Source organism: Bicyclus anynana, chromosome 6 (assembly GCF_947172395.1).
Source record: "Bicyclus anynana chromosome 6, ilBicAnyn1.1, whole genome shotgun sequence".
Taxonomy (NCBI): Eukaryota; Metazoa; Arthropoda; class Insecta; order Lepidoptera; family Nymphalidae; genus Bicyclus; species Bicyclus anynana.
This window is the reverse complement of record NC_069088.1, coordinates 148,314-174,023: the sequence shown is the minus strand read 5'-3', so window position 1 is coordinate 174,023 and position 25,710 is coordinate 148,314. Positions and strand designations below refer to the sequence as shown.

Here is a 25,710-nt window from a genome sequence, read left to right as displayed (position 1 = left end):
AGCCTACTTTTCATCCCGGAAAATCCATGGTTGCAGCGGGATTTGTGAAAAACTAAATTCCACGCGGACGAAGTCGCGGGCGTCCGCTAGTGTGATCTAATTTATTTCAGGTTTGTATCATTTCAATTTTTGTGCCCGAGTTTGTTTGGAGACTGGGTTTCTTGTTCCTTGATGATATACTCGAAGTTAGTAGTATAGTAGCCGACATGGTCTCATTTCTTTTTTGTTCATTTATCTCGTTTAATAATATAGATATTGTAGATGAGGACACCAACAGATTACACATAATACACAGTCAAGACATACGAGTATACCAACAAGATCTTAAATGCTAAAAGTATGTTTGTAGACCTACTTATACTGGAACATTCCAACACAATATCCTTTTTAGGGGTCCGTAGTCTACAAGGAACCCAGGATGGGAAAGGACGGACGGACAGACATGGCGATAGTTTCGCCTTGTCTGTCTGTCCGCGGTTTAGCGCAGAGACCTAATACTAGAAAGCTGTAAATTAGCATAGCATGAGTGTGTACATTAAAAATGTGAACAAAGTCATAAAATAAAATCCTGAAAAATATTTAGGGTACCTCCCCTACACGTCAAGTGGGGATGAATTTTTTTACTCGTCTATGTTGCAGTGTGGGGTATCGTTAGCTAGGTCTTTGAAAGATGAAGGGCCTACCACCAATACTTTTCGATTTAGGGATGCGTTGTAAAATATAAAGTTTTTAAGAGCTATTTTTTGTTTGAGTTTAGTTTCCCCACCCTTTAACGGCTACACGACTGATTATGAATACGTGAAAAATTTATGAAAGTAGGATATATAATGAAATTATAAGGAAAATTTTAAACAGCTAAGTAGCAATTTCTATTTAAAGAGTAAATATTCTATCAACAAAAAAAACCTATTGCATACTAGTTCTCTTGTTAATTAAAAAAATAAATTTGTCAGTAAGATAACTCAGTCTCTTAAAACTATAAAACTGAAGTTGTGTATGGGAATGTATATTAATAACGTCTATAAAGTGGTAATAAGAAAATATGAAAAATAATATTGGGGTTCCTTCCCTACATGCAAAATGAGGATAATTTTTTTATCGTCTATCACATGGTGTTGGGGGAACGTTATCGGTCTTTTCGTGTATTACAGACGGGATTAAAGTGCTAACTTAATCTACGGAACCTTACACTGCGCGTGGCTCGGCATGCCCTTGGCCGGAACATCAATGGCATATAACTTTTGACCAACTGTATGTATGGTTGTTTATATTTGGTGAGCCAACAGTACCATTTCATAGTTTGTCTCTGAGACATCGTTTCAGTGTATGAGTGCAGATGGGACTCGTACGATATGCGACATACGTATGGTGTGGTTGCAGGCGCAGACGGAGGCGGGCGGGGAGCTCCCCGGCCACAAGACGGAGAGCGCGCGGCAGCCGGGGCCCGTGCTGCGCGCCGCGGGGCGCTCTGCCCCGCGGCGGCGCTGGGTCCCGCCCTCGGCGCTGCGCCGCGGCGACGCGCCCGACGACGCGGGCGACGCCAAGCACGACGCCATCCACCGCAAAGTGCGCGGCATCCTCAACAAGCTGACGCCCGAGAAGTTCCGCAAGCTCAGCGACGACCTGCTGGCGCTGGAGCTGGACTCGGACCGCGCGCTGCGCGGCGTCATCCTGCTCATCTTCGAGAAGGCGCTGGACGAGCCCAAGTACTCGTCCATGTACGCGCAGCTGTGCAAGCGGCTCAGCGAGGAGGCGCCCAACTTCGAGCCGCCGGGGCAGCCCTGCACCTTCAAGCTGCTGCTGCTCAACAAGTGTCGCGCCGAGTTCGAGAACCGCGCGCAGGCCTTCGCCGCCTTCGACGAGCGCCCGCTGGCGCCCGAGGACGAGGAGCGCCGCCACCTGGCCAAGTGCAAGATGCTCGGCAACATCAAGTTCATCGGCGAGCTGGGCAAGCTGGAGATCCTGGCCGAGTCCATCCTGCACCGCTGCATCCAGAACCTGCTGCTGCGGCGCGGCGCCGAGCAGCACGAGGACCTGGAGTGCCTGGCGCAGCTCGTGCGCACCGTGGGCCGCGTGCTGGACTCGGACCGCGGCCGCGGGCTCATGGACCAGTACTTCCGGCGCATCGAGACGCTGGCGGCGGCGCGCGAGCTGGCGCCGCGCCTGCGCTTCATGCTGCGCGACGTGGTGGAGCTGCGGCGCGCCGGCTGGGTGCCGCGCGCCGCCGCCGCCGCCGCGGGCGAGGGGCCCGTGCCCATGCACCAGCTGCGCGCCGACGACGAGCCGCGCCGCGAGCGCGAGCGCGAGCGCGACCCCTTCCGCGGCCTGCGCGCGCGCCCGCTGGACGACGTGCTGGCGGGGCTGGCGCTGGCGCAGCCGCCGGCGCACGACAAGCTGTTCGGCAACGGGCTGGCGCCGCGCGACTTCCGCCAGCGCTCGGCGCCCGGCCACTTCCCGCGCCACAAGCCCGCGCCGCCCGCCAAGGAGCCGCGCAAGGCGCGCGCGCCGCCCGCCGGCGCGCCGCACGACGCGCAGCTGCGCCCGCCCTCCAACGCGCTGCTGTTCACGGCCAACCGGCTGTCGCGCGCCGCGCCGCCGCCCGCCGCGCTGCCCGCCTTCGCCGCCAAGCAGCCGCCCAAGGAGCCCGCCGTCGCCGTCAAGCCGGCGCCCGCCCGCGACAAGCCCAAGAAGGACAAGGGGCTCGACAAGGAGGAGGCGTGTCGGCTGGCGCTCGAGGCGCTGGCGGCGCTGGCGGCGCGCCCGGCGCCCGCGCCCGCGCCCGACGCGGACGAGCCGCCCGACGAGCCCGAGGAGCCCGAGGAGGAGGAGCCGGCGCTGCGCCGCCTGCGCGCGCTGCAGCTGCCCGACAAGCTGCTGCGGCGCGTGGTGGGCGCGGTGCTGGAGCGCGCGCTGGCGGCGCCGGCGGACGGCGAGGCGGCGGCGGACGCGCTGTGCGCGGCGGCGGCGCGCGTGGTGGCGGGCGTGCGGCGCGCGCCGCTGGGCGACACGCTGCGCGCGCTGGTGGCGGCGCGGCACCCGCACGCGCGCCTGCCCGCGCTGCTGGCGCACGCCGTGCTGCGCTCGGTGCTGTCGCTGGCGGAGCTGGGCGCGTGGTGCGAGGGCGGGCAGCACGCGCCGCTGCTGCTGGAGACGCTGCAGGCGCTGCGGCGCGCGGCGGGCGGCGCGCGGCTGGCGGCGCTGGTGGCGCGCAGCAAGCTGAACGTGTGCGCGCACGTGGCGGAGCGCGAGGCGGGCGCGGCGGCGGCGCTGGAGGCGCTGGAGGCGCGCGGGCTGGGCGCGCTGGCGCCGCAGCTGCGCGTGCGCGCGGCGCTGGCGCGGCAGCTGGCGGCGGAGCCGGCGCCGGGCGCGCTGTACCGCTGGATCCGCGGCAACGTGGACGCGGCGGTGCGGCGCGACGCGGCGTTCGTGACGGCGGCCGTGGCGCTGCTGGCGGAGCACGTGAGCGCGGCGGCGGGCGCGCTGGGCGGCGGCGGCGGCGACAAGGCGGCGCTGGAGCGCGAGAAGGCGCTGGCGGAGGAGTACGCGCCGCTGCTGACGGCGCTGCTGGAGGGGCGCGCCGAGCTGCAGCTGGCGGCGGTGTACGCGGCGCAGCTGCACGCGCACCGGCACCGCTACCCCAAGGGCATGCTGCTGCGCTGGTTCATGTACCTCTACAACCTGGAGGTGTGCGAGGAGGAGGCCTTCCTGCGCTGGCGCGAGGACGTCACCGACGCCTACCCCGGCAAGGGCGAGGCGCTGTTCCAGGTCAGTTTCCTACTCCTAGTACACTCTGGTCTTCTGATTGAGACTAGCCTGTTATTGGACGAGGTTTAGAGTGAATTGGCAGAAATCGCCATTTAATATTTATTGTTAGGTACTGATGGATGAGGTTATTTAACGATATTACTGTGTTTGTCATGCAGATAAGTTACTATTTAAATAAAAAGTCGCCATTTTGAATTTTTTTATTCCTGCACGGATTTCTTTCAAAATCGATATATAGGCATTGCATGAATGGCGAAAACAGATTCTGCTATAGTATAGTCTATGTAAGACAAAATATTAATTTGTACAAACGAAAAGGAGATTTAAACCCACGTCTTACTAGACACGGGCATAAGTTGGTTATTTCTGCATATCGTCTCCAAAGAGTAAAAAAATCTTTTTCACTACTCTTACTCAAAAACATTGTCATATTACCACTCTACAGCGGGGCTAAACAAGCATTTCAGCCTCTAGGGGCTAAAGTAATTTTGTTTTTTTTTTAATTCTTGTCTGTTATGAATTCTAGCCAAGTACTAGCCTACTATAAAACGGAGGAGGTTTTATTCGAAAATAGAATCATTATAGGTAAGGCCCCGATTGTTTTGAAAAATAAATAAAAAACTTTAAATTGGAATGGAATGCAGCGTTATTATCTGTGGAATGCGTTAATTTTTTTATTTAATTTTTATTGAGTTGCGAATGCAGCGAGATTTGAAGACATGGGACATCCTTTACGGTGTAATACCTTTGCCTTTTCCTCATGTGAAAGAAAAATAAAATTAAAAAAGCGAGAATTTAAAAAACAATTGGCGTGAATAATACACACATGATTTTTTTTAAAAATTCATTGTAAATTTGTGACCGTAACTTACACATTTTTCAACATTAAATTGTTATTGTTGTCTCTAGTGAGAATGGTGATCCTAATTTGGAGATGGATGAAATTTTCAATCTGTTACCATCAAAGTCGAGACGCATTTACTTAAATACCTACCTATAGTCCACAAGTTCAGGCTTTTTACACAACCATATCACTACTCAAAAAGGTTCTTTTAGGCGACACTTTTCGTTTCAATTCACATACATTTTATTTTTAATAATGAGCTTTACGGCTCTGAGTTCTAGCCCTTTTGAGCCCGGATTCACATACAATAAATTAATTATCTCGGACCAATTATAGAAGGACCTGCCTCGCAAGACGTTGTTAGGAGGAGGATAAAAATCCACACCCCTTTCAGTTTCTACACGACATCGTACCGGAACGCTAAATCGTTTGGCGGTACGCCTTTGCCGGTAGGGTGGTAACTAGCCACGGCCGAAGCTTACCACCAGCCAGACCTGAACCAATTGAGAAAACCTCAATCAGCCCAGCCGGGAATCCAACCCAGGACCTCCGTCATGTAAATCCACCGCGCATACCACTGCGCCACGGAGGTCATCAAAAACATAATTATAATAAATAATAAACTTGTAATAAAAACAATATCTAAAAGAAAAATAGATACTTTTCTTCTAACGAACGAACGAATAGCAAAACATCGATCCATTAATTTAATATTCTGTGTACAGATTATATTATTCTTGTTAAATATTTTCGATGAGTGAGTTTACCTCGTCCCCTTCAAAAAAACGACAGACAATTTTGTTGCTGCATTTGGGTGCGATGCATTTCCATTTCTAACTCCTCTATGTTAAATATATAGAGTTTGCACAAAAACAATACAAACGACATAAAAAGAACCCAAGCAGACATGAGTCACAAACCATTATGAAAAATAAAGATATTGAGTTTTATGGGTATTAAATGTGCATTTATAAAATTAAATTATAACTTTAACTTTGACAGTTCACACTTCACAGCACAGAACACTACTTTATTTGCTGTCTATGACTAATACTCCTACTTATATATCAGTATACGTTAATGATTCGTTAACTAAATCCAGTCTGTTGTGCGTAGTTTCTTCCCTTGTAATTTTTGTTATTTCGTTTTGTTCTCGTTTCGTTGTTATTGTTAATTATTGTTTATTTGTTGTTTGTTTACTGTTTTTACCCGACTGCGAAAAGGGTTATGTTTTTCGCGCGTATCTTGTATGTATGTATGTATGTAATATTCTTTATTACCTCATATCTTCCAAACCGTTGAACGGATTTACGTAATTCAGATAACGTTAGATTTGTTTTAATAACCCAAGTAACCCAAAAACTACAATTAGGAAAACGTTATTTATTAATTCTAATATTAATTAAGTCTATACATAATACGCGAGGCGGACGACTATAAGGTGCGAGGTTTATGAAGTGTAGTTATAAAACACCTGAAATAGACTAAAAGAAATATATTGATTATAAAAATCGGACAAGTGCGAGTCGGATTCGGCCACCGAGGGTTGCGTAGATTTTTCGAATATTTACTTAATCTCGGTTGGACTTAGGTATACATTATCGTACTTTGTAACAAACGTAACAAATAAATCCGAAATTCACCATCTATCGTAACTAAAAAGTGTCAAATTAATTAATTAATTAAACAAATAAAAAAAACCCGACTGCATAAATGATATAAAAATTGATTAAACTAAAGTCGGGACCTATTAAAAATGTAGACGAAAATCATTCTATTCAATATAATAGGTCCCGACTGTTTTCTACACTTCTGGACTGAGCTTGTTTTTTTCTTTTCAATTTTTGTATCATTTATGCAGTCGGGTTTTTTATCTGTTTAATTAATTAATTTATTAATTTTATTTAGTTAAGTACGAAAATGAGTGAACCGGAGCCTGGTACTAGCCGGAGCAGTTATTCCGCGTTGCTATCGTTTCCGTCACCAAAAAAGAAACGTACGAATCAATCACCCTTATCGTCCTCCGAGAAAACCGTTTTGATTAATGTGTTTAAATATGTCGAGGAAACCTTATGCTTGCTTCTACATAATAAAGAAACAATACTATAAGAGTTCTTTATTGCCTACGAAACCCTTAATATAAGTGAAGCATTATCTGTTTGATATATAACAGGATATAGGAATATAGAATTAAAAAAATATTTGTTTATCAAAGGAAGTTTTATTTCATGACAATATTCGTAAATAATGATGTGAAATGTTGAGCACCCCTGAGTCAGCTGTTTTTGTTTGTTGACATTGTTTAAAATACTTACTCAATTTGACTATAGGTAAAGTGGAGAAAACAACAACGAGTGGATTCACTTACGAAAGGAGTTTTTTAGCAGCGTTTTACCTGAAATAAAACGCATATTAAAATACTTACCTCACTGGAAACTTTATATTGAGAGTAGCATTTCCGTTTCCGTCGATTTCATACCAGTTTTCGCACTTTTATTGACGTCACGTCGGGCTATGTGGCGCCACCTGACGGTGTCGGGCTCGGGAAGTTTCGTAAATCGCTGAGCGCGACTTTAGCTCATTGGCTCAATATATCACCAGGCAGGAATTACTTAAAGTTTCCAGTGAGGTAAGTATTTTAATATGCGTTTTATTTCAGGTAAATCGCTGCTATTAAAATATTGACCGTAACTGGAAACTTTATATTGAGAGCCTGTTTGTTTTCGCCTGGTGACGCCACATTATCTCTAATTCGATTAGGCTTTATTTAGAGAACAAGCTAGTAACGAAGTTTGACTTACTGTGTCTGTGCATAATACAATATTCCATTTTGTTGGAATGTTGCAAAAATACATGTCTACGGTACAATGGTAGCCAGTAATAAGTATCTATTGTCTGTGGATATTATTTATTCAAACTGTCAACTCTTTGACATTCAAGTGTCATTATATGTCATCAGCCATTTACTATATTTTACAAATATTAATAAATAGAACAGTTAGCAGTGCTTAACGTGTTTTCGTTCATCTCGCGACTCCAACTCTCAGCACATTCAAAAATAAATCAATGAACTAAAAACATACCATACATTTTTTGGATTGGAGTTCAATACTTTTAATTTTAGGGATTTCATCATATAATTGATATTCACACTAAATTATTTAGGAAAAACACTGCTGACCGATATAGTCGTTATGAAGATTTCTTACGTGACGTCTTTACTCATTCTGCTATAACCATATGCGAGGCGGTTTTTTAAAAAATTTATTACAAAGAAATTAATATTAATTCTTGCTGCATTTAGTCGTAGTGGATAGTTATTTCATTTAATAATGAAATAGACTTATTATTTCCTAAAGAAAAATTATGATAGTGATTATTTTATTTACAAATAATTTCCAGCCAGAGTAAATACTTCTATCGGTTTTTGAGCCAAATTGCGGCCAAAATTGAATAAAATCATCAGATTTTATAGTATGTTATCCCTATAATAAGTAATGTTAGGTCATATACACGCCTTTCAGAGTGTACCCACAAAAATATAACTATTGAAAAAATAACTTATTAAGAAGTTACTGACATTCCAAACTGGTGGCATGGAATTTTTAGGCTTTCTTAACAATTTGGTATGAATTTAAGGATATACTTTACAAAGTTATTGATCTCTTAAGTAGGTTACTTGAAGATTCTAGAAACTAAAACTGAGTCAGTTCTTAGACATTAGGTCATATAATGTACTAAAACTTTTACTTTTAGACAAACACTACACAAGCCGATTTTTAAGTTTTGACAGGAAATTAAAAATAATTTCAGGTTTTCCCATATTTCTTGAAGACTCCCTCTAACAGTTTTGTAACTGCTAAGTCCGTTGTCGTGATTATAATAAATTTGTTTTCATTCTATAGAATTATCGGTACTGCTAGCACTCGGAATCTGAGAGAGATCCAAATGACATAAGACTTACTCTTATCAAGGCTATTAAATATATTCCTGTCAACCGATTCTGATGATTCTCTGAGAATCAGTGTAAGTGGTGGCGATACCATAAAGCAAGTGGGAAAACCCCTATACACACTGTACACATCGTATAAAACAACTTGAGCGTAAGTTACATCTCGGGATACGTACAAGTAATCATGGACTACGTGTACCTTATTTAATGAGTCAGATCAGAATAGATCAGTCACCGACATACCCTATTTCACAATCACTTTTTCTATGCTACAGTAATGAAAGCGCCAAGTATGGAAGATGGCGATGTTGTATAACAAGTGATTTGCATGCTTGTTGTTCCTGCCGCGTATACTATTGTGTACTGTTGTGAACTTAGTGATAGTCTAATTAAGGTTACTAGACAAAGATCTTGCAATTTTAACTGTTATATTCTATATTTAAACTCATTTCTCTTTTCCTCCGTAATATGTAACGGCAGTCATTTTGTCCAATTGAATGTTGCTTAGGAGGTGAGTTTGATTCTAGGGACATATACGAGTAGTATGACATACATTTCCTTTTTATTGGAATGCAGTACCTATTCCTCTCGTGACCATGAATACCTCAGAGGGTGAATGTTTAGTAACGCTGCCCAAGCGTGGTCAAAGGCATCTGCTACTAACAAAAACACTGGCTGAGGGTGTCAGTGAAGTAGGTAGCTAGCTAGCTAAATTGAGAAAGTATTTGAGAAAGAGACATGCATAGTTCAAATGACAAGGAAGTAATGTCCAACAATTCCCTGTATACAAAGCGTAGGAAGCACCTTTGGGATTTTATTACATACACATGCAAGTAGGCTTGTGTCTATTCTTCAAACTGAGTTTTTGATGCTGTGCGTATTTATCAAGTGGAAATGAGGTTAAATATTGGTCCGGCTTCAGTATTAGCAACAGAGCATGGTGCTTTTATGATCCTTTGTATTTCATTAAGTAGACAATTGTTGATATTTCTTCCAAAACAGGAGTGTGGAACGATATTCCATATAGATTAAGAAAAACACGAGGTTATTCGAGAGAACGGTAGGAGATAACCTCAGATTAACCTCTGTACGTTTCTGGTGCCACCATTTTCTCCCATTGAAAAAGGTGGTGAAAAAGGTGGCTAAAAAGACCGCTTAAAATGAAGTCTATCTCAAAATACTTTATGTTTTCTGGATGCATTAAACTTTAAAGCATACATAATACCCTTGATGGGCCTCGAGCCCCTGAAAAAGGATTCATTTAGAATCCTTTGTTTTAATAGAAATTTATATGTTACCGCTTATGCGTTTTTCTACATTTGCTAGGTGACGGAGGGTATCATAATATGTTTTACCTTTTCGTTTGTTTCTAAGTTTTATGAAACCTGGAGTATGGTTATAAATTTTGCAAATAATAAACTGTATACATCCAGTAATACCTTTAGAAAACTTTGATGTATTCGGAAAAATAAGTTTCCTGCCTTTAACCTCTATACCAAAATGTACATGATGTTTTAATCTGACGCTTTCATTCATCAGATTTTTACGCCATTGTTACAAAGTAATTAATTCACCCATTGGTTACAAATCTAGTTGGCCTATTCACTATTTTGGTCTTTATTATCAACCTATATCAATTGGAAAAATGTCATTTACCTACTGTGGGATATTCACGAGTAAGCAATAAATGACATTTTTACATAGAAACTCAATTTTGTATATGTCAACTAGCAAACGTAAAAGATAGTGAGTCAGCCTGCAAGGGCTTTAGGACATTAGTTTCTTGTACATTGCTGATAAACACCCTGCGAGAGTGGATTATAATGATCATACAAGCAAGGCTGCGCAAGCGTTCCAAGCGATGGAATCTTAACATTTTTCATGCATTACCCTCGCGAGGGGTGGCGATCACACACACACGACATCGACAAGGGTATTTGAATTATTTATATAGATAGATAAGATATTCGTATCCATACATCGTTGATAAACACCCCGCGAGGGTGGATTGTATTGATCATGCAAGCAAGGCTGTGCATGAACGTGTGCGCATTACAGATATGTATATTCCGTGTTGTATGTTCCACGCGATGGAACATTACTCTTCATGCATACGCCCGCGACGGTGGCGATCAAGGACACCGGTATTTGAATAATTTATATAAAGAGATAAACACCCCGCGAGGGTGGGTTGTAATTATCATGCAAGCATGGCTGTGCATGAGCGTTTGCGCATTGTATGTATATTCCGTGTTGTGTGTTCTACGTGATGAAATTTCAACACTATTCGTGCCTTGCCCATGCGAGAGGCGGCGATCCTCAGTATTTGACTGGAAATACGTCTAGGAATGTTAACACTTTCTATAACCTCGTCCCCATGAGGGGCGGTAATCTATTAGTCCGGTATTTGACTGTGCAAATACGTCTAGGAATATTTAAACTTTCTATACCTTACTCAGTAAGTTGGTTTTGCAAATACGTCCAGGAACGTTAAAAAACTGTGTATACCTTGCCCCCGCAAGGGGCGGTAATCTATTAGAACTATATTTGACTGCAAATGTGTCCAGCGACGTTAACAGTGTCTACGCCTTGCCCCTGCGTGGGGTGGCGATTTATAAGGCCAGTAATTTACATCCAATCAAAATTCCTGTGCTAAATTCTGGCGGGATTTGTGAACCTTTTTTCAATGCCGGTTTGAATTGGAGTAACAATATGTTTGAGTAACTTCCAAAAACTCTTTGTCTAACTTGTCTTCGAGCATTCGTAATTTATGTACTCCTCTGGCCATTGGCCACGCGTTCGTTTTGCAGTATATATGTTAGACAACAGTCTATTGCTAGAACGTTCACTTTGGTTTCTGAGTTCACATTTTTAGGAAGCTCGCTGGGCCCCGCCACTTTTAATACTATTTTAACTGTTGAAAAATAACTACAAAGAAAATATTATTACATGCAAGTACGAAAACATTTGCTAAAAAGCAAGACTTTCAAACACATGAAGTAGTGATCCGAACGGAAAAACCGTTAAAATAATGATCACGTACTATTTTCAAATGAAATTTGAAATTTTTACATAATTTAACGTTAATTACATTAACGTTGTATGTTACAACGTAATAATTACAACGTAATTAAATATAAAGTACTCACAGCGAATTCACTTCACTTATTACCCTTTATCTTGCAATGTCGGGTACCAACTGATTGCAAGATGTTGCTTCGACGGTAAACAAAACGCCAATGAGCTAAAGTCGCGCTCAGCGATTTACGAAACTTCCCGAGCCCGACACCGCCAGGTGGCGCCACATAGCCCGACGTGACGTCAATAAAAGTGCGAAAACTGGTATGAAATCGACGGAAACGGAAATGCTACTCTCAATATAAAGTTTCCAGTTACGGTCAATATTTTAATAAACTATTATCTCCTACGTTTACCACACATACTCATTATTTATCTTCACCTCAGTCGGAAATTAAGTTACCGGGTAAAATCATCTCACTTAACATAAAATTTTCCAAGTTTGTACATTTAACTTTTAATTAAAATAAAACATTGAATTACCGTACCGTACGTATTTTATTTTCTCGCAATCGTAGTGAAAAATATAGTGTAACACGCGGGACTAAACCCATTATAAAGTCGGTTTCTATTTAGCGGGCCTCGCCTTACGTCTCGGGCCCTAAAAATACCTCGTATATAATGGGTCTTTTTAGCCCCTTGCATAACAATCTACTATTGTAGGTTTGGGTGTACTCTTCTATAACAAGATCCCCAAGACTGTGATGGACCTGCCAATGCATAGCTTTAAGCAATGTGTTAAAAAACATTTGCTTAGTCGAGGTTACTACAACATTGTGAGTTCCATAAAGATAAAAGCTCTTAGAGGCCATTGGATCTGCTTCCACCTTTACACAAAAAGTAAAACTATAAGAAATTGTAATGTCGTCATAAATTGTAAATTATTATACTGTATGAGTTTAAAAACAGCAACTGTAGAGTTTCTTACCGGTCTCTTCTCAGTAGAACCTGCCTTCCGAACCGGTGGTAGAATCTTTACAAATAGTCAACTGACATGTTAAAAGTGCTTGTAAACTGAGCCTACTTGAAATAAATGAATTTTGATTTTGTTTCAAAACATCATTTAAAATATCAAATACCTAATAACAATTATATACGAGGTATTTTTAGGCCCCGAGACGTAAGGCGAGGGCCGCCTAAATAGAAACCGAGCTTATAATGGGTTCAAACCCACGTGTTACACTCTGCTTTTCACCATGATTGCGAGAAAATAAAATAGTTTAGTATAATATTCAATGATTTATTTTAATTGAAAATTAAATGTACAAAGTCTACAATTTTGGATATTAAGAGAGATGCTGAAATGATGAGATGAAAAATTTCCGACTACTGTGAAGATGAATAATGAGTACGCGAGGTAAACGTGGGAGATAATAGTTTAAAAAACTCCTTTCGTAAGTGAATCCATTCGTTGTTGTTTTCTTCACTTATTAAATTTTTTGTAGGTATTCGTAGGTATCGTAGGTAAGTATTTAAGTAATTATGCGTCTCGACTTTGATGGTAACAGATTGAAAATTTCATCCATCTCCAAATTAGGATCACCATTCTCACTAGATGAAACCAACAATAACAATTATTGTTGATAAATATGTAAGTTACGGTCACAAATTTACAATGAAGTGTGTATTCATAACATTGTAACAATAACATTCACGCCAATTGTTTTTTAAATTCTCGCTTTTTAATTTTATTTTTTTCACATGAGAAAAAGGCAAAGGTATTACACCGTAAAGGATGTCCCATGTCTTCAAATCTCGCTCTATTCGCAACTCAATAAAAATTAAATAAAAAAATAAACGCATTTCACAGACAAGAACGCTGCATTTCATTCCAATTTAAAGTTTTTTATTTATTTTTCAAAACAATCTGTGCCTTACCTATAATGATTCTATTTTCGACTAAAACCTTCTCCGTTTTATAGTAGCCAAGTACTTAGCTAGTACTCGTAACAGACAAGAATTAAAAAAACAAAATTACTTTAGTCCCTAGAGGCTAATATGCTTGTTTAGCCCCGCTGTGGAGTGGTAATATGACAGTGTTTTTGAGCAAGAGTAGTGAAAAATATATTAAGAACTTTTCTGATACCTACCACAGATACAAAGAAAAAATAATAAATGAGTCGAGCCGTTTCAGAGGTCAGCGTCCACAAATATTGCTACAGACATTTTAATATTGAGTGTCGACTCTGTTTAGTGATATGTAGTAGCACCCCAGGAAGTAATCCCGTTACGCCAATGTGTGTCGTGTGTCGCAGGTCAACACGTGGCTCACGTGGCTGCAGCAGCAGGAGTCCGAGGACGAGGAGGCGGAGGACTAGCCGCCCGCCGCAGCAGGAGCCGCCCGACACCGCACCGCTTTTATTTGCGCTCATCTCATATAAATATAATTAAGCCAAATAGTTTAAATAGCTACCCTCGTCACCCTTTAGCGCCCGAGCGCCCTCGCGCGCCGCCGGCACGCGACGGCGGCTCCGGTGTTCAAAAGGTCAATTTTAGGTTTAACTAAACTACGTAAACGAATGTTAGTATCTCGAGATAATTTTTTGTAGACCTTTTACTCGATTTTGATACTTTTACAAATGTATACAATGTATAGTGTTCGTCGAACGTGAATGTGTGCACCGACCCCCCGGCCCCCGCGCCGCACCCCGCCCCCCGGCCTCCGCGCCGCACCCCGCGTCTTTAGTTGAAATTGTAAAAAGATATCTGATATATTGTGTGTCGAGAAGTTAAATCAATTATTATTATTATTATTATTATCGTGATCGTTTTATTTACAATACTAAATGGTGTAGTGATAATTGTAAGAATGCTTCAACTTCACTGTATTGTCACATTTTAGGATTTTATAACGAAATCAAACAGAAAACTACAAAAAAAGTTTCCTCAGACATAAGACATGTATGTTTATTGAGTGATTTGTAACAAAAGTTATGAAGTGATGCAAACTTGAACTGAGATCCAGCGGTTGATATGTATTCCCAATGAGAATAATAAACTTCAGTGTAATTTATTACATAGCATGTTGTTTGATTGGTCATCAGAACATCCCCCACACCCCCACCCCCAGGGCTCTGACTCCAACAGCTTCATCAGTAAGGTAAGGGTATGGAGCAATATGAAAAGATAATTTAATTACACCAGCCAAAATTTTTGTGATGCATCTATTGTTGAGGTTAGAAGTGAATTTAAAACTGACACAATTATTCAAGAGAAACCATCAATCTTATATGTTAACACTAGATATGTAGTCCAAAACTAAAGATGAAGACTCTGAACATAGGTTCGCCGAACTGATGACGTTAAAAGGCCCTACTCACACATCTGCCGCAGGGGCAATCTAGGGTGTAGGAGTGGGGATGACCCTTAATTGCATCCTTAATTGTGATGTGTGTAGGCATGCCGGGGCAATTTGGGAGGATGGCCCTGCGGCAGGGCGGCAGGGGCGCGAGACTATCCTTGATCCCTAAGTCGTCCCTGCCGTCGGTGCGTGTGTAGCGCGATTGGGGCAATTTCTCAGTCAGTTTGTCAGCAGCTGTCACACGGAGTGCACGTACAAACAGCGTAGAATCAAAATGTGTACTTTTAAAATATTCATGTGGCATAACTGACTTCTTTTCTGTAGCCATTTCTTCACCCAGTATCTCCTTTTCCTTTTTTTTTTGAGGTAGCACCACAGAAAGCGCCAAGGCTACTCCAATCTTTTGAGTGGTCGATAATATGGGTGCCATTCTCAATACGTGTGCTCAGCTCGGCTTATTCTGGAACACTGCACGGCAGGCAAGTGTGTAGAGATACTCCCGATATCGCCACAACCGCCGTGCACCCTAGATTGCCCCTGCGGCAGATGTGTGAGTAGGGCCCTTTAGTCTGCCATGATCTGCCAAATGAGTTGCGTCGTCCTGACGTCAAACATTAACTTAGAACACTAAAATATCGTAAACAAAGTGGTAGTTTAATGGTTAGAAAATTATAACTTAAAATCAGTCCTGAAAAATTATTGATCTGGATGAATGGCATTGAGCTATGGGGAAGTTTCAACAACTCTAATGTATCCTGCAAAGGATCCTATATATTGATGCTGGAAAGGACTCTAAACTCAATTTTGAGAATAATCTGTGGTGTCCGGTGGTTCATAAAGAATGACGATATTTGTGAGCTAACAATGAAAACTTTAATGAAAAGATTCGCAACTTCTCGCAGAAGTATAAAACATGACTAACGAGTCATCCAAACGTTCTGGCTTCAATACTGATTCACAGTACATACATATACTGATACATTCACATACTGATTCAGAGCAGGCTTAAAAGGAAGCACATTATTCAAACTTATTTATATAAAAACAATGGTTCTCAGTTCTCACTGGGGAATACACTCAAATAGTGAAGTTATCATAGAACACACCTGCTTGTAGTTATTTCACTGATTGCAGATAAACCCAGAAGAGAAAAAATGAAAATGAAAGAGAAGGGCGTCAGTTAGTTTTAAAATAAAACCATACAACATTAACTGTCAGAATAATTTATTACATGTTTCATATATGATGACTATGGCGTGTTAGGTGTACTTGTAGAGTGGAGCTGTTGTCACTGGTTACCGGCCATTGTGGCGGTCACAGCCCACTGTACTCTATCACCACCGGAGCTGAAACCAAACAATGAGCAGTTGTTACTGAACTTACAGTTTTATTTAAGCAAACACTACCTGCCACTTGAAAAATTGATTCTATACTGTCTATACTGGATACCATCACCATATCTGCTATTTCTTATGCCTTGATCACACATACCAAGTAAATGGGCGAGAGAGTAAGATGTTCCTCGGCCGAGACAGTGATGTAAGCGAGTAGTTGTTCACACGTGTTTTTAAATTAGCACAGTCCATTCAGATAAATTGAGACTACAATTCAGATAAGATGGACAGTAAAACGATTATTAGAAAATATATAAAGTTACTCATTCCACTATTAGTAGTAGAATTAAAGGAATTGTTGAAAAAAAAGCAATGTTGTATTTAGTTTATGTAGTAGTTAATTTTATATAGTTTATATAACTAACTAACAGACATGGTGTATTTTATTTTATTTGGAATTGTTTTAAACGAAAATTATCATATGAAAAGGCTCATGCAGCGACGTGACGATAATCATGTGTGGAGTGTGAGTGGCGAGACAATGCATGTTCAGACCAGGCGAGTGAGCGAGCGAGACAGTGCGGGGCGCGGGAGGATAAACACTCAGCCAAGTACATAGAATGGGAGCCGAGCTACTGTCTCGTCGCTTTGTTTGGCCGAGCTCTCTTCCATATGTATAAATGTACCGAGTACTCGGCCGAGGGCACTGTTTCGCCTGTTTATAATAATAGTTAATATAATAGTTTTTCATATTCATCTGCTATAGGTGAATCTACACCAACAGCTGCTTCACTCAAACACATTTGTCACAACCTGGCCAATTTGACCCCTACAATTGTAATTTGTATTACACATACAATTTATATGTGTAATACAAATTACAGATGACATGAAGAAATAACATACAGTAAATATTGTATACTATTGCGATTTCTCAATTATTTCTCAAAAATGTATATTTTTGAGATTTCGTTTACATGGAATAGGCTCACGCTTGTCCACGATCTCACCTGATCGGTATAGTTAGTGTGGTCTACGGTGGATCGCGTTTGCCTAGAAGATGCCTAATCACACTTGATCAGGTTGTAGGTTCAGACATAGTAGGGCAGCGAATAAATCCGTCAAGACGGTAGCGAAAACAACCTCTTCGTAGTCAACTACGTAACTACTCGGTTACTCGCTTGATAGTACGTCCGGCGTCCGTTGACTGATAACTATAGTCAAAACTTATAATACTTTATAACTTGTATTGTTACTAACCAATTCTAATAGCAGCACACAACACACAAAAAGTGAGAACACTGTGGATAGTGTTTTCTCTTGCTTGACGCTTTTCTTCCAATGGGTCAACTCTTTCTCCAAATGGTAGACGAAACATTTTGTCTTGACTGTTTATAGAAGAATTTGCAAACCTAGTATCTGTGTAAGTTATGTATGTATCTATTTTGCACAAAGCCACAAATTATTAGGTTAATACTATTAACTATTTTGTATTTTAGACTTAGACTTTAGCACGACTTTTCACTTTTGTATTTGTCATCGCAATACACACATGCGTAAATTTTACACAACCACAGATCACTATAGACTAGAAAAACCAAACCAACACATGGCTTAGACATATACTTATTATACTCTTTGGCTTAGACTATCCACAGAATATATACATAGAATGTTCGATTATTTGATCGATTTTTTGCTGTTTCGTCAAAAGAATCGATTCTTTTAAGAAATTGTTTTTATTACGTATTTGATAAAATTATGGTAGAAATACTTACAAATGTAACGTTACTCCATCTTTTACTAAACTACAAGTTTTTGGCCGTTTTTATGATATTTAAATACACAAACCGGCACTTTTAGGGAGCTCTTTACATGACGAAAACGATTACAACAATGAAACATCGATTATATAGCAACAGTTTTTAAAAACGCGTTAGATCATTGATTTTTGATCTTTGCCAGAGGGGTAACAGCCAGCGAGGCAGGTCCTATTATTAATGGTCGAAGGTGTTTAGCTTTCACCGACCAACCCCAATATCCAAAATTCCTCTATGATTTTAACAATTTGATACAACTATCCTTGGTTGCTCTTTGTCAATATCAGACAGTAAATTTCTCGAATTTAGTAACCTCCTCTTTTATGTCGTACTATACTCTGTGCTCCTGTTCCTTGATCAAAGCTGTCATCATGCTGTCATAGAGAAAAGCTGTAGTTGATAAAACCTCTACCTAAACCACAGAAAACATATGTGCAAGTAAGTACGTGCATAAACTCCTTTTTAAACATGTAATGCATATATAATACCTTTGACACCTATATATATGGACCTGTGGCATTTTACGTCAAATTTGTTCAAGTATTTATTTTTTTAAAGAATAAACAAAATTTTTTCGTAGCCTCTCTAACTTAAAGAAAGCTACCTTAATGGAGCGAGATAGATATTTTTTTAGCCATTGCGTAAAAAGGTTAGACATATTTTACATGACAACATCAATTATGTCAGTTGTGACCAAATTATCTTTTGTTTTTAGTGACCAAAAATGGCTATTGTTGTGGTTCCGGTGTAACAGTATTCGAAATATTACGGAAATAATAACCAATAAGCTTGTGAATCGCAAAATAAATTAAATATTGTACAATGGTGAAGTGCGCAGTTGTTGCCTGCACCAACAAAACCCAAACAAAACTAGCGGGAAATTCATTTCACAAGTAAGTATTAAAATCTTTGATTTTTCTGTTCATGTTGAGTATTTTAAAGGTGTTTTTTTTTAATTAGGCCCATTGCCTAATTCAAAGCTTTACAATACGTGGTTTTATGGGCAATCCTTTAAAGAATTGAATTATTTCACGAGTTTTGGTTTGACCGTATACGTAGTACTGGGAAAGTATTGTTTACAATATCGATGAATAGTGAACAATTGATTTGTTTCGCTATATCATCGAAATAAGCGAAAACGTATAAATTAATAAATTATTTTATGTTCTATAAGTATAGTTATATTTTATATTTTTCAGATTTCCAAAAAATCATGACAAAAATGGCTAAACAGCATTAACAGGCCTGATTTCCATCACGATACAGCTGCATATATTGTAGTGATCATTTTAAGAAGGATCACATTAATTTTACATTACGCCTTCCGCGCCTCAAAGACAATGCCTGCCCATCTATCCCGGTGAGAATCCTTTTTCATCGTAGGTAATCATTCTTGTTTGTGATAATATAGGAATTCCCTCATTTTAAAATATCTGAATACTAGCAAATTTTAATTTTAACATTTATTTATATAATTTTTTTTACTGTGTCCAATAGTGTAAGAGAAAGATATAATTCACAAATTTGAAAAAAGATTTTGCTGGTTGGTTGCTTTATGTACTCATATAAATACTAATGATGCATTTATAGTAATATTTTAGTAGATAACCAAAGAATAAAAAATACCTATTGCAGAATTTATCACCTGAGCAACAAGTAAGACAACCCTTGCAAGAAGTGAATCTTAATCTGTTATCAGAGAGTCATGACAATGCTGTTTCCCAAAATGGAATACAAGTAAGTAAAATACGGGTATAATTGTATTTTAATAATGATTTATTATTTGGAATCTATAGCCATTTGTCTATTTATCTGGTTGGCATGTAGGTAGACTCGACATAATTAAAGACTTATTAAATTTATTTTTTTATTATGATCTAGATTTTCGACTCTAACTACCTCTGGCCAAGTGGCTGGACTCAAGTCCAGGTTTATCCTAAAAAAATAATTACCTATGAAAAGGAAAAGCTGATTAAGTATTGTACAAAGTTCTAGGCAGAAATTAATAAACTATGTTAATATTGAATAATACTATAGTTGTTTATAGTAACGATAATTATTTTGTTTTTTGCAGGATATAATGGTTGCATCTACTTATCAGTCAGTACACCAAACGTACAAATAGTAACGGCTGGTTCAATTAAGGACGTTTTGGCTCGTATTGTCAAAAACATATTTAAAAACTAAATTTTTCTTGTAATAACGTCTCAAAAACATATGAAAAAAAAATGTATCTAGTAGAACGATAATCAAATATTTAAGACCATTTATAAAAAAAAACTGTCAATTAGCCTATTACTTTTTGATATTTATAACGTATAACGTTGTATCAAAAATTGTAAGTTTTGCAACTTCTATAAATAAATTTTGTTGATGAATTACGATTTTTGTTTCCTATTGCCTTGGTTTAGTATTAGGCTGGTGGTCTAGGACAACACCATATTCATCAGATAGTAATCGTTACACAATCAAGACATAAACACAGGCCAACGTTCGTGAGTGCCAATACAAAACATTGTATAGTTTAAATAATTTATACTATACAATGTTTATTAAATACCACAGAGTAACCAGAGAGAGTCTTTACAAACTGCGTGCGTGCATTTGCATATAAAAATATATAAAAATAATTACGTAAATTGATATAATAATCAATAAAAAAATACTCCATCTTATTTCTTTAGTTTTTTGGCGTTAATTGTTACTAAATATTATATTTAGAAACAATTAACGCCATTTTTCTTGAATAATATTGAAAATTACTCATGCGACGGTTCATATCGTACTGACAAGAGAACGTATTCGTTTTTGAATTTCATATTCGTAGCGGGTACGATACCGTCATGTTCCGTACGCTTCATCTGTATATTATTGATTAATCTGTGTTAAATACAAAACACTTTAATGAGAAAATCAATTATATGGAATTTTATATTATAATAATGTAAGACAGAATTTAAAATGTCTCATTTTAGTAAACATAATATTTTGTATAATTTTATATCGAGTGCTTAATTATTATCGATAAAACAGCCCTAGCTCAATTTAGAGACCAAACATGGTTACCGGAAGCCTCAAAAATATTTACTTGTCACATATCCTCTATTATTTATGTATCTAAGTATAATACGAATTCAATGTACAGAACACTAAAATGCCCTTTGTGGTTTGGTTTGTGCCCATTTGGCTTATAAGACCACAGATTAATAGATAGCTAAACACAGATGGCGTCGTCAGCGCTGGTGCCTTTATTACTTTTGTTATAAAGCGGGAGATTTAATAGAAGTAGCGTGTTTTAAAACAAATTAAATGTTTGTTTGTTAACCTTTTAAAATAAAAAAAAGCTTTGATACAGCTTTGACCTTTAATATACAGGATGTCCCGTCATCTATAGATAAAACGCAAAAGGTAGATACACTTGAATAGTTTTCCAAAAATCCCTAGGGTGACCTAATTATATTTTGTAGGGACATTTTTATACATTATTTCAAAAACAGATCTCTAAATCGAATTGTGAAAGTTGTGTGTGTGTAATAAAAGTTCCTAGTTGTCAACGGCACCTTGAAAAAATTTTTAAATATCTACTTTTGTTTTTATTACACTTTCCATGTTTGTTTTGTCATTTCAACTTTAAGCTTAAGATTCAATGTAAATTCTTTTGTTATTCAAGTGACACGAAACAAATTTTAATAAGGTAACGATTTGTACATAATCAACCCCTTCGGAACTGAAACAGAAATTGTGACGAAGTGTTAAGTGTGAATAGCAATTGTGAATAATGTACTAATGTATTACATCTTTAGAATCCTTAATAACTGAGCATGTTTTTGCTAGCTAGATGTAGTTGCCTAGTACATTTTTTTTTACATGCAATAAAAATCGTCAATCATAAAAAAAATAATTAGGTCCGTTTTTTTCGAATAGTCTTACTTTGCAAAAGAAAATAATAAAAATTTTAATAAAAAAAATACAACCGACTTCAAAACCTAAAAACGTACCCACTAAACTAAAAAGCGAAAAATAACATCATAATATGTTCTACCTGCTGATCAGTATGAAGGTTTTGTTTTTGTTAGGTTTTGAAGTCGGTTGTATTTTTTTTATTAAAATTTTTATTATTTTTCAATTTTTAGTGTAAAATTTCATCTCAAACGAATACATCAGACCCCTAATGACAGTCACAACCCATTTTGGTACAAAATTCTCAGCAATACAAATTAATCAAGCCCAAGCACAAGGTAGCTACCGTAAACCGTCAAGGGGTTCCCTTCATTGACCTTGGTCTTCATCATCAGACCCATAATAACAGACACAACTCATCTAGGTAGAAAGTTCTCAGCAATACGAATTAATCAAGGCCAAACACAAGGTAGTTACTGTAAACTGTTAAGGAGTTCCCTTAATTGTCCTTGGTCTTCATCACCAAACCCCTAAATGACAGTCACAACCTATCTATGTGGAAAGTTCTCATTAATACAAATTAATCAAACCCAAACACAAGGAAACTGCTGTAAATCGCCAAGGAGTTCCCTCGTCTGTTTTATGACTCCATCATCAGATCGATTTTAAACCTTCATAATTTTGTATTTCTTAAAGGTACTAAATGGAAAAGTTTACGAACACACTAGACACCCATATAATTTTCGAAAGTTCCCCTCAATTTCTCCAGGATTCCATCATCAGATCTTGTCATGATGGCAATGGGACCAAATGGGGACTATACCGTTTCAAACAAAAAAAGAATTTTTGAAATCGGTCCAGGCGTCTTTGAGTAATCGGTGTACATGCATAAAAAAAAAATACCGACCGAATTGAGAACCTCCTCCTTTTTGAAGTCGGTTAAAAACTAAAGTTTCTTTGGCTGAAACAGCTATTTTAAAATTATTACCAAGTAAACAATTTGCGCTTTAGTTCTATTTCAGCACATGGTACGACTAAACTGCACTGAAGGTTTTTTACATTTTTGTATTTTGTACAAAAATCAATATAACTTAAAAACCGTTACATTTCGGCTAACAAATATTGCGTTATTTTAGTAGGCCTTGTTGTCAGCTATCACCCTGTAGAGTATGTCGTAATATTTACGGGACACTCTGTATAAAACGGTATGCGCTAGATTATATTTTTGACGGTCTCCGTGGCGCAGTGGTATGCGCGGTGGATTTACTTGACGGTCCTGAGTTCGATCCCCGGCTGGGCTGATTGAGATTTTCTTAATGACCACCCTACCGGCAAAGTCGTACCGCCAAGCGATTTAGCGTTCCGGTACGATGCCGTGTAGAAACCGAAAGGAGTGTGGATTTTTATTCTCCTCCTAACAAGTTAGCCCGCTTCTATCTTAGATTGCATCATCACTTACCATCAGGTGAGATTGCAGTCAAGGGCTAACTTGTAAAGAATAAAAAAATAAAAATAAAATATTATTTACATAATACAACGCACATCCGTCAAGTTGACGACGCTGCCAACCCACAGAAATAATTTACATGGGAATTCCCTACGTATAACTTTCGAATTTCTCTGCCATGATTAAAGTCGGATTGCAATCTGCATATTTATTTTGAAAATAGCAGAAAAGAAGTTCTGTCCGTCCGAGGTTTTCTGGTAAGGATTCGAGGAGTCCGGGGCACTGCGCCGCTAGCCACGGGACCTGGGCCGACACCCGCGTGGTGAATGCTGAGATATTACTCGTCGTATAGCCGGACAGGAATTCAATGAAAGAGTGTAGACATAAAGCTTTCAGTTTATTAGTTTAAACAAATATCACTTTTATTTACAACCAAAGCAATCACAAATTTATAAACTAATCGTAATCACCTAAAACTACTTAACAGATCGAAATATTTACAATAGAATTAACAATTGACCGCGCCCGCGTCACCACGGGCGAGCGCTCGCTCGTGGCCCGCGCCCGCGCATGCTCGCGCGCTTGCGCGGTCTAGCCGACAACGGCGCGGCCACTCTTCCGCGTCTTCCGTGGTCGCTCACGGTACCGCGCCCGCGCACGCTCGCGGACCCCGCGCTCGCGCGGTCACGCCCACAAGAGCCGTTGGCCGTGGTGACGACCACGGGCGAGCGCCGTGCCGGCGCGGCCACTCTTCCTCGTCGTCCGCGCTCGCTCAGGACGCCACGCCCGCGCACGCTCGCCCGCCCGCGCGGTCATGGCGACAAGAGTCGTGGCGGCCACTCTTCCGCGTCGCCTGCGCCCGCTCCCGATCCGGTGCCCGCGCATGCTCGCGCGCCTGCGCGGTCACGCCGACGACAGCGGTTGCGTCACCACAGGCGAGCGCCGCCGCGGCGAGTCATCCGCGCCGCCAGGCTCGCTCGCGCCCGCGCCCGCGCCCGCGCCCGCTCCGCCCGGCTCCGACAGCCGCAGCGCCACCTCCAGGTCACGCAGCACCTGCAGCACACCACTCACATTACACGCTGAACATACCTAACATGTTGACTGCAGCATTGAGCGAGGGCAGTACTCTAGTCACTATTTGGCTTAAATACTTTTTTAGGGTTCCGTCCACAAGGAACCCTTATAGTTTCGCCATGTCCGTCCGTCCGTCCGCGGTTTAGCGCAGAGACTATTAATACTAGAAAGCTGGAAATTAGCATGAGTATTTACATTAAAAATGTGAACTTGGTCAAAAGTCTTGAAAAATGACATCAAGAAAAACATTTTATTAGGGTTTTTTTACTCGTTTATTATATGTTTATATTATTGTGGGGTAGATACGTCTTTAAAAGTCAACTAGGTCTTTCAAAGATGAGGGTTCTTCTACCTTTATTTTCGATTTAGGCGATAAGGGGAGGGTATGTATATTAACTATGCTAAGAAGTAATAAATAAATTAATTAAACAAATAAAAAAATCCGACTGCACACAGTATAAAATAACTAAAAAGAAAAAAAACAAGCTCAGTCCAGAAGTGTAGAAAGCAATTAGAAACATTCGGGACCTATTAAATAAACATTTTTTTTTGCTTTTAGTTATTTTATACTCTGTGCAGTCGGGTTTTTTATTTGTTTAATTAATTTATTTATTTCACATTTTTTAGTTACGATAGATGGTTAATTTCGGATTTATTTATTACGTTTATCACAAAGTACCTACGATAATTGGAACGAAAATGGACGTATAGTCCAACCGAGATTAAGTAAATATTCAAAAAATCTACGGAACGCTCGGTGGGCGAATCCGACTCGCACTTAGCCAATTTTTATAATCAATATATTTAATTTAGTATAAGAATAAGAATAAGAATAAGAATAAGAATTGTTTTATTTGAATAAACTCAGTACATAAATATCAATGACGTCCTGGCCCTTAAACTAGGTAAGCCCGTGTCTTAAGGGCCAGTGACTTCCCTGGGTACATATGCTACATACAATATCCGTACAATATCCAAAAGAATTTTTACAAAGATTTTAAAAATACATTACTAAAAAAAAGAGTTTAAAATTTTTAATGTTGTGTGTATGTGTTAGTGCGTGTGTGTGTGTGTGTGTGTAAATACATGCATGCGTGTAAGTGCGGGTATGTCTATGTGTGTGCGTGTGTGTGTCTATATGCGGCTGTGTGTCGTGCGTATGAGTGTGAGTTATAACTAGACTTCTTTAGTATTA

The 25,710-nt window shown here is 40.0% G+C and overlaps 2 protein-coding genes and 2 long non-coding RNA genes across 15 annotated transcripts in view; 2 read left to right on the top strand and 2 right to left on the bottom strand.

Annotated features, from left to right (window-relative positions):
• The first annotated feature begins 1,380 nt into the window (after positions 1 to 1,380).
• LOC112051185 (eukaryotic translation initiation factor 4 gamma 2) lies at positions 1,381 to 14,102 on the top strand. The gene is made up of 2 exons (XM_052882043.1): positions 1,381 to 3,765; positions 13,895 to 14,102. Exons 1-2 carry the CDS (start codon positions 1,717 to 1,719, stop codon positions 13,955 to 13,957), a joined length of 2,112 nt encoding a protein of 703 aa, XP_052738003.1. The 5' UTR covers positions 1,381 to 1,716; the 3' UTR covers positions 13,958 to 14,102.
• A 2,045-nt stretch (positions 14,103 to 16,147) lies between these two features.
• Positions 16,148 to 17,922, bottom strand: LOC112051177 (uncharacterized). The gene is made up of 2 exons (XR_002887220.2): positions 17,535 to 17,922; positions 16,148 to 16,286 (listed from the first exon to the last, which is right to left on the bottom strand). It is a non-coding gene; the product is annotated as an uncharacterized LOC112051177 (long non-coding RNA).
• Positions 17,923 to 18,396: 474 nt separating this feature from the next.
• LOC112051178 (uncharacterized) lies at positions 18,397 to 20,472 on the top strand. Of its 3 annotated transcripts, none has more exons than XR_008250900.1 (5): positions 18,397 to 18,532; positions 18,810 to 18,987; positions 19,294 to 19,454; positions 19,730 to 19,831; positions 20,169 to 20,472. It is a non-coding gene; the product is annotated as an uncharacterized LOC112051178 (long non-coding RNA). The 3 variants fall into 3 exon arrangements; XR_008250901.1 differs by lacking the exon at positions 18,397 to 18,532 and adding an exon at positions 18,585 to 18,743; XR_008250899.1 differs by lacking the exon at positions 18,397 to 18,532 and having other exon boundaries at positions 18,594 to 18,987.
• Positions 20,473 to 23,821: 3,349 nt separating this feature from the next.
• Positions 23,822 to 25,710, bottom strand: part of LOC112051181 (MOB kinase activator-like 2) — a 43,733-nt gene continuing 41,844 nt past the window's right edge. For all 10 annotated transcript variants that reach the window (XM_024089708.2, XM_024089707.2, XM_052881912.1 and 7 more), the window contains one exon: positions 23,822 to 24,494. In XM_024089708.2, coding sequence (XP_023945476.1) covers positions 24,345 to 24,494 — 150 coding nt within the window. In that variant the 3' untranslated portion in view covers positions 23,822 to 24,344. The remainder of the gene's footprint in view (positions 24,495 to 25,710) is intronic.

Excerpts from the sequence above, each read along its gene's own strand:
- LOC112051185 (XM_052882043.1), top strand. The coding sequence starts at position 1,717 with ATGTACGCGCAGCTGTGCAAGCGGCTCAGCGAGGAGGCGCCCAACTTC. Across the intron at positions 3,766-13,894 it reads AGGGCGAGGCGCTGTTCCAG|GTCAACACGTGGCTCACGTG; the intron begins GTCAGTTTCCTA and ends CGTGTGTCGCAG.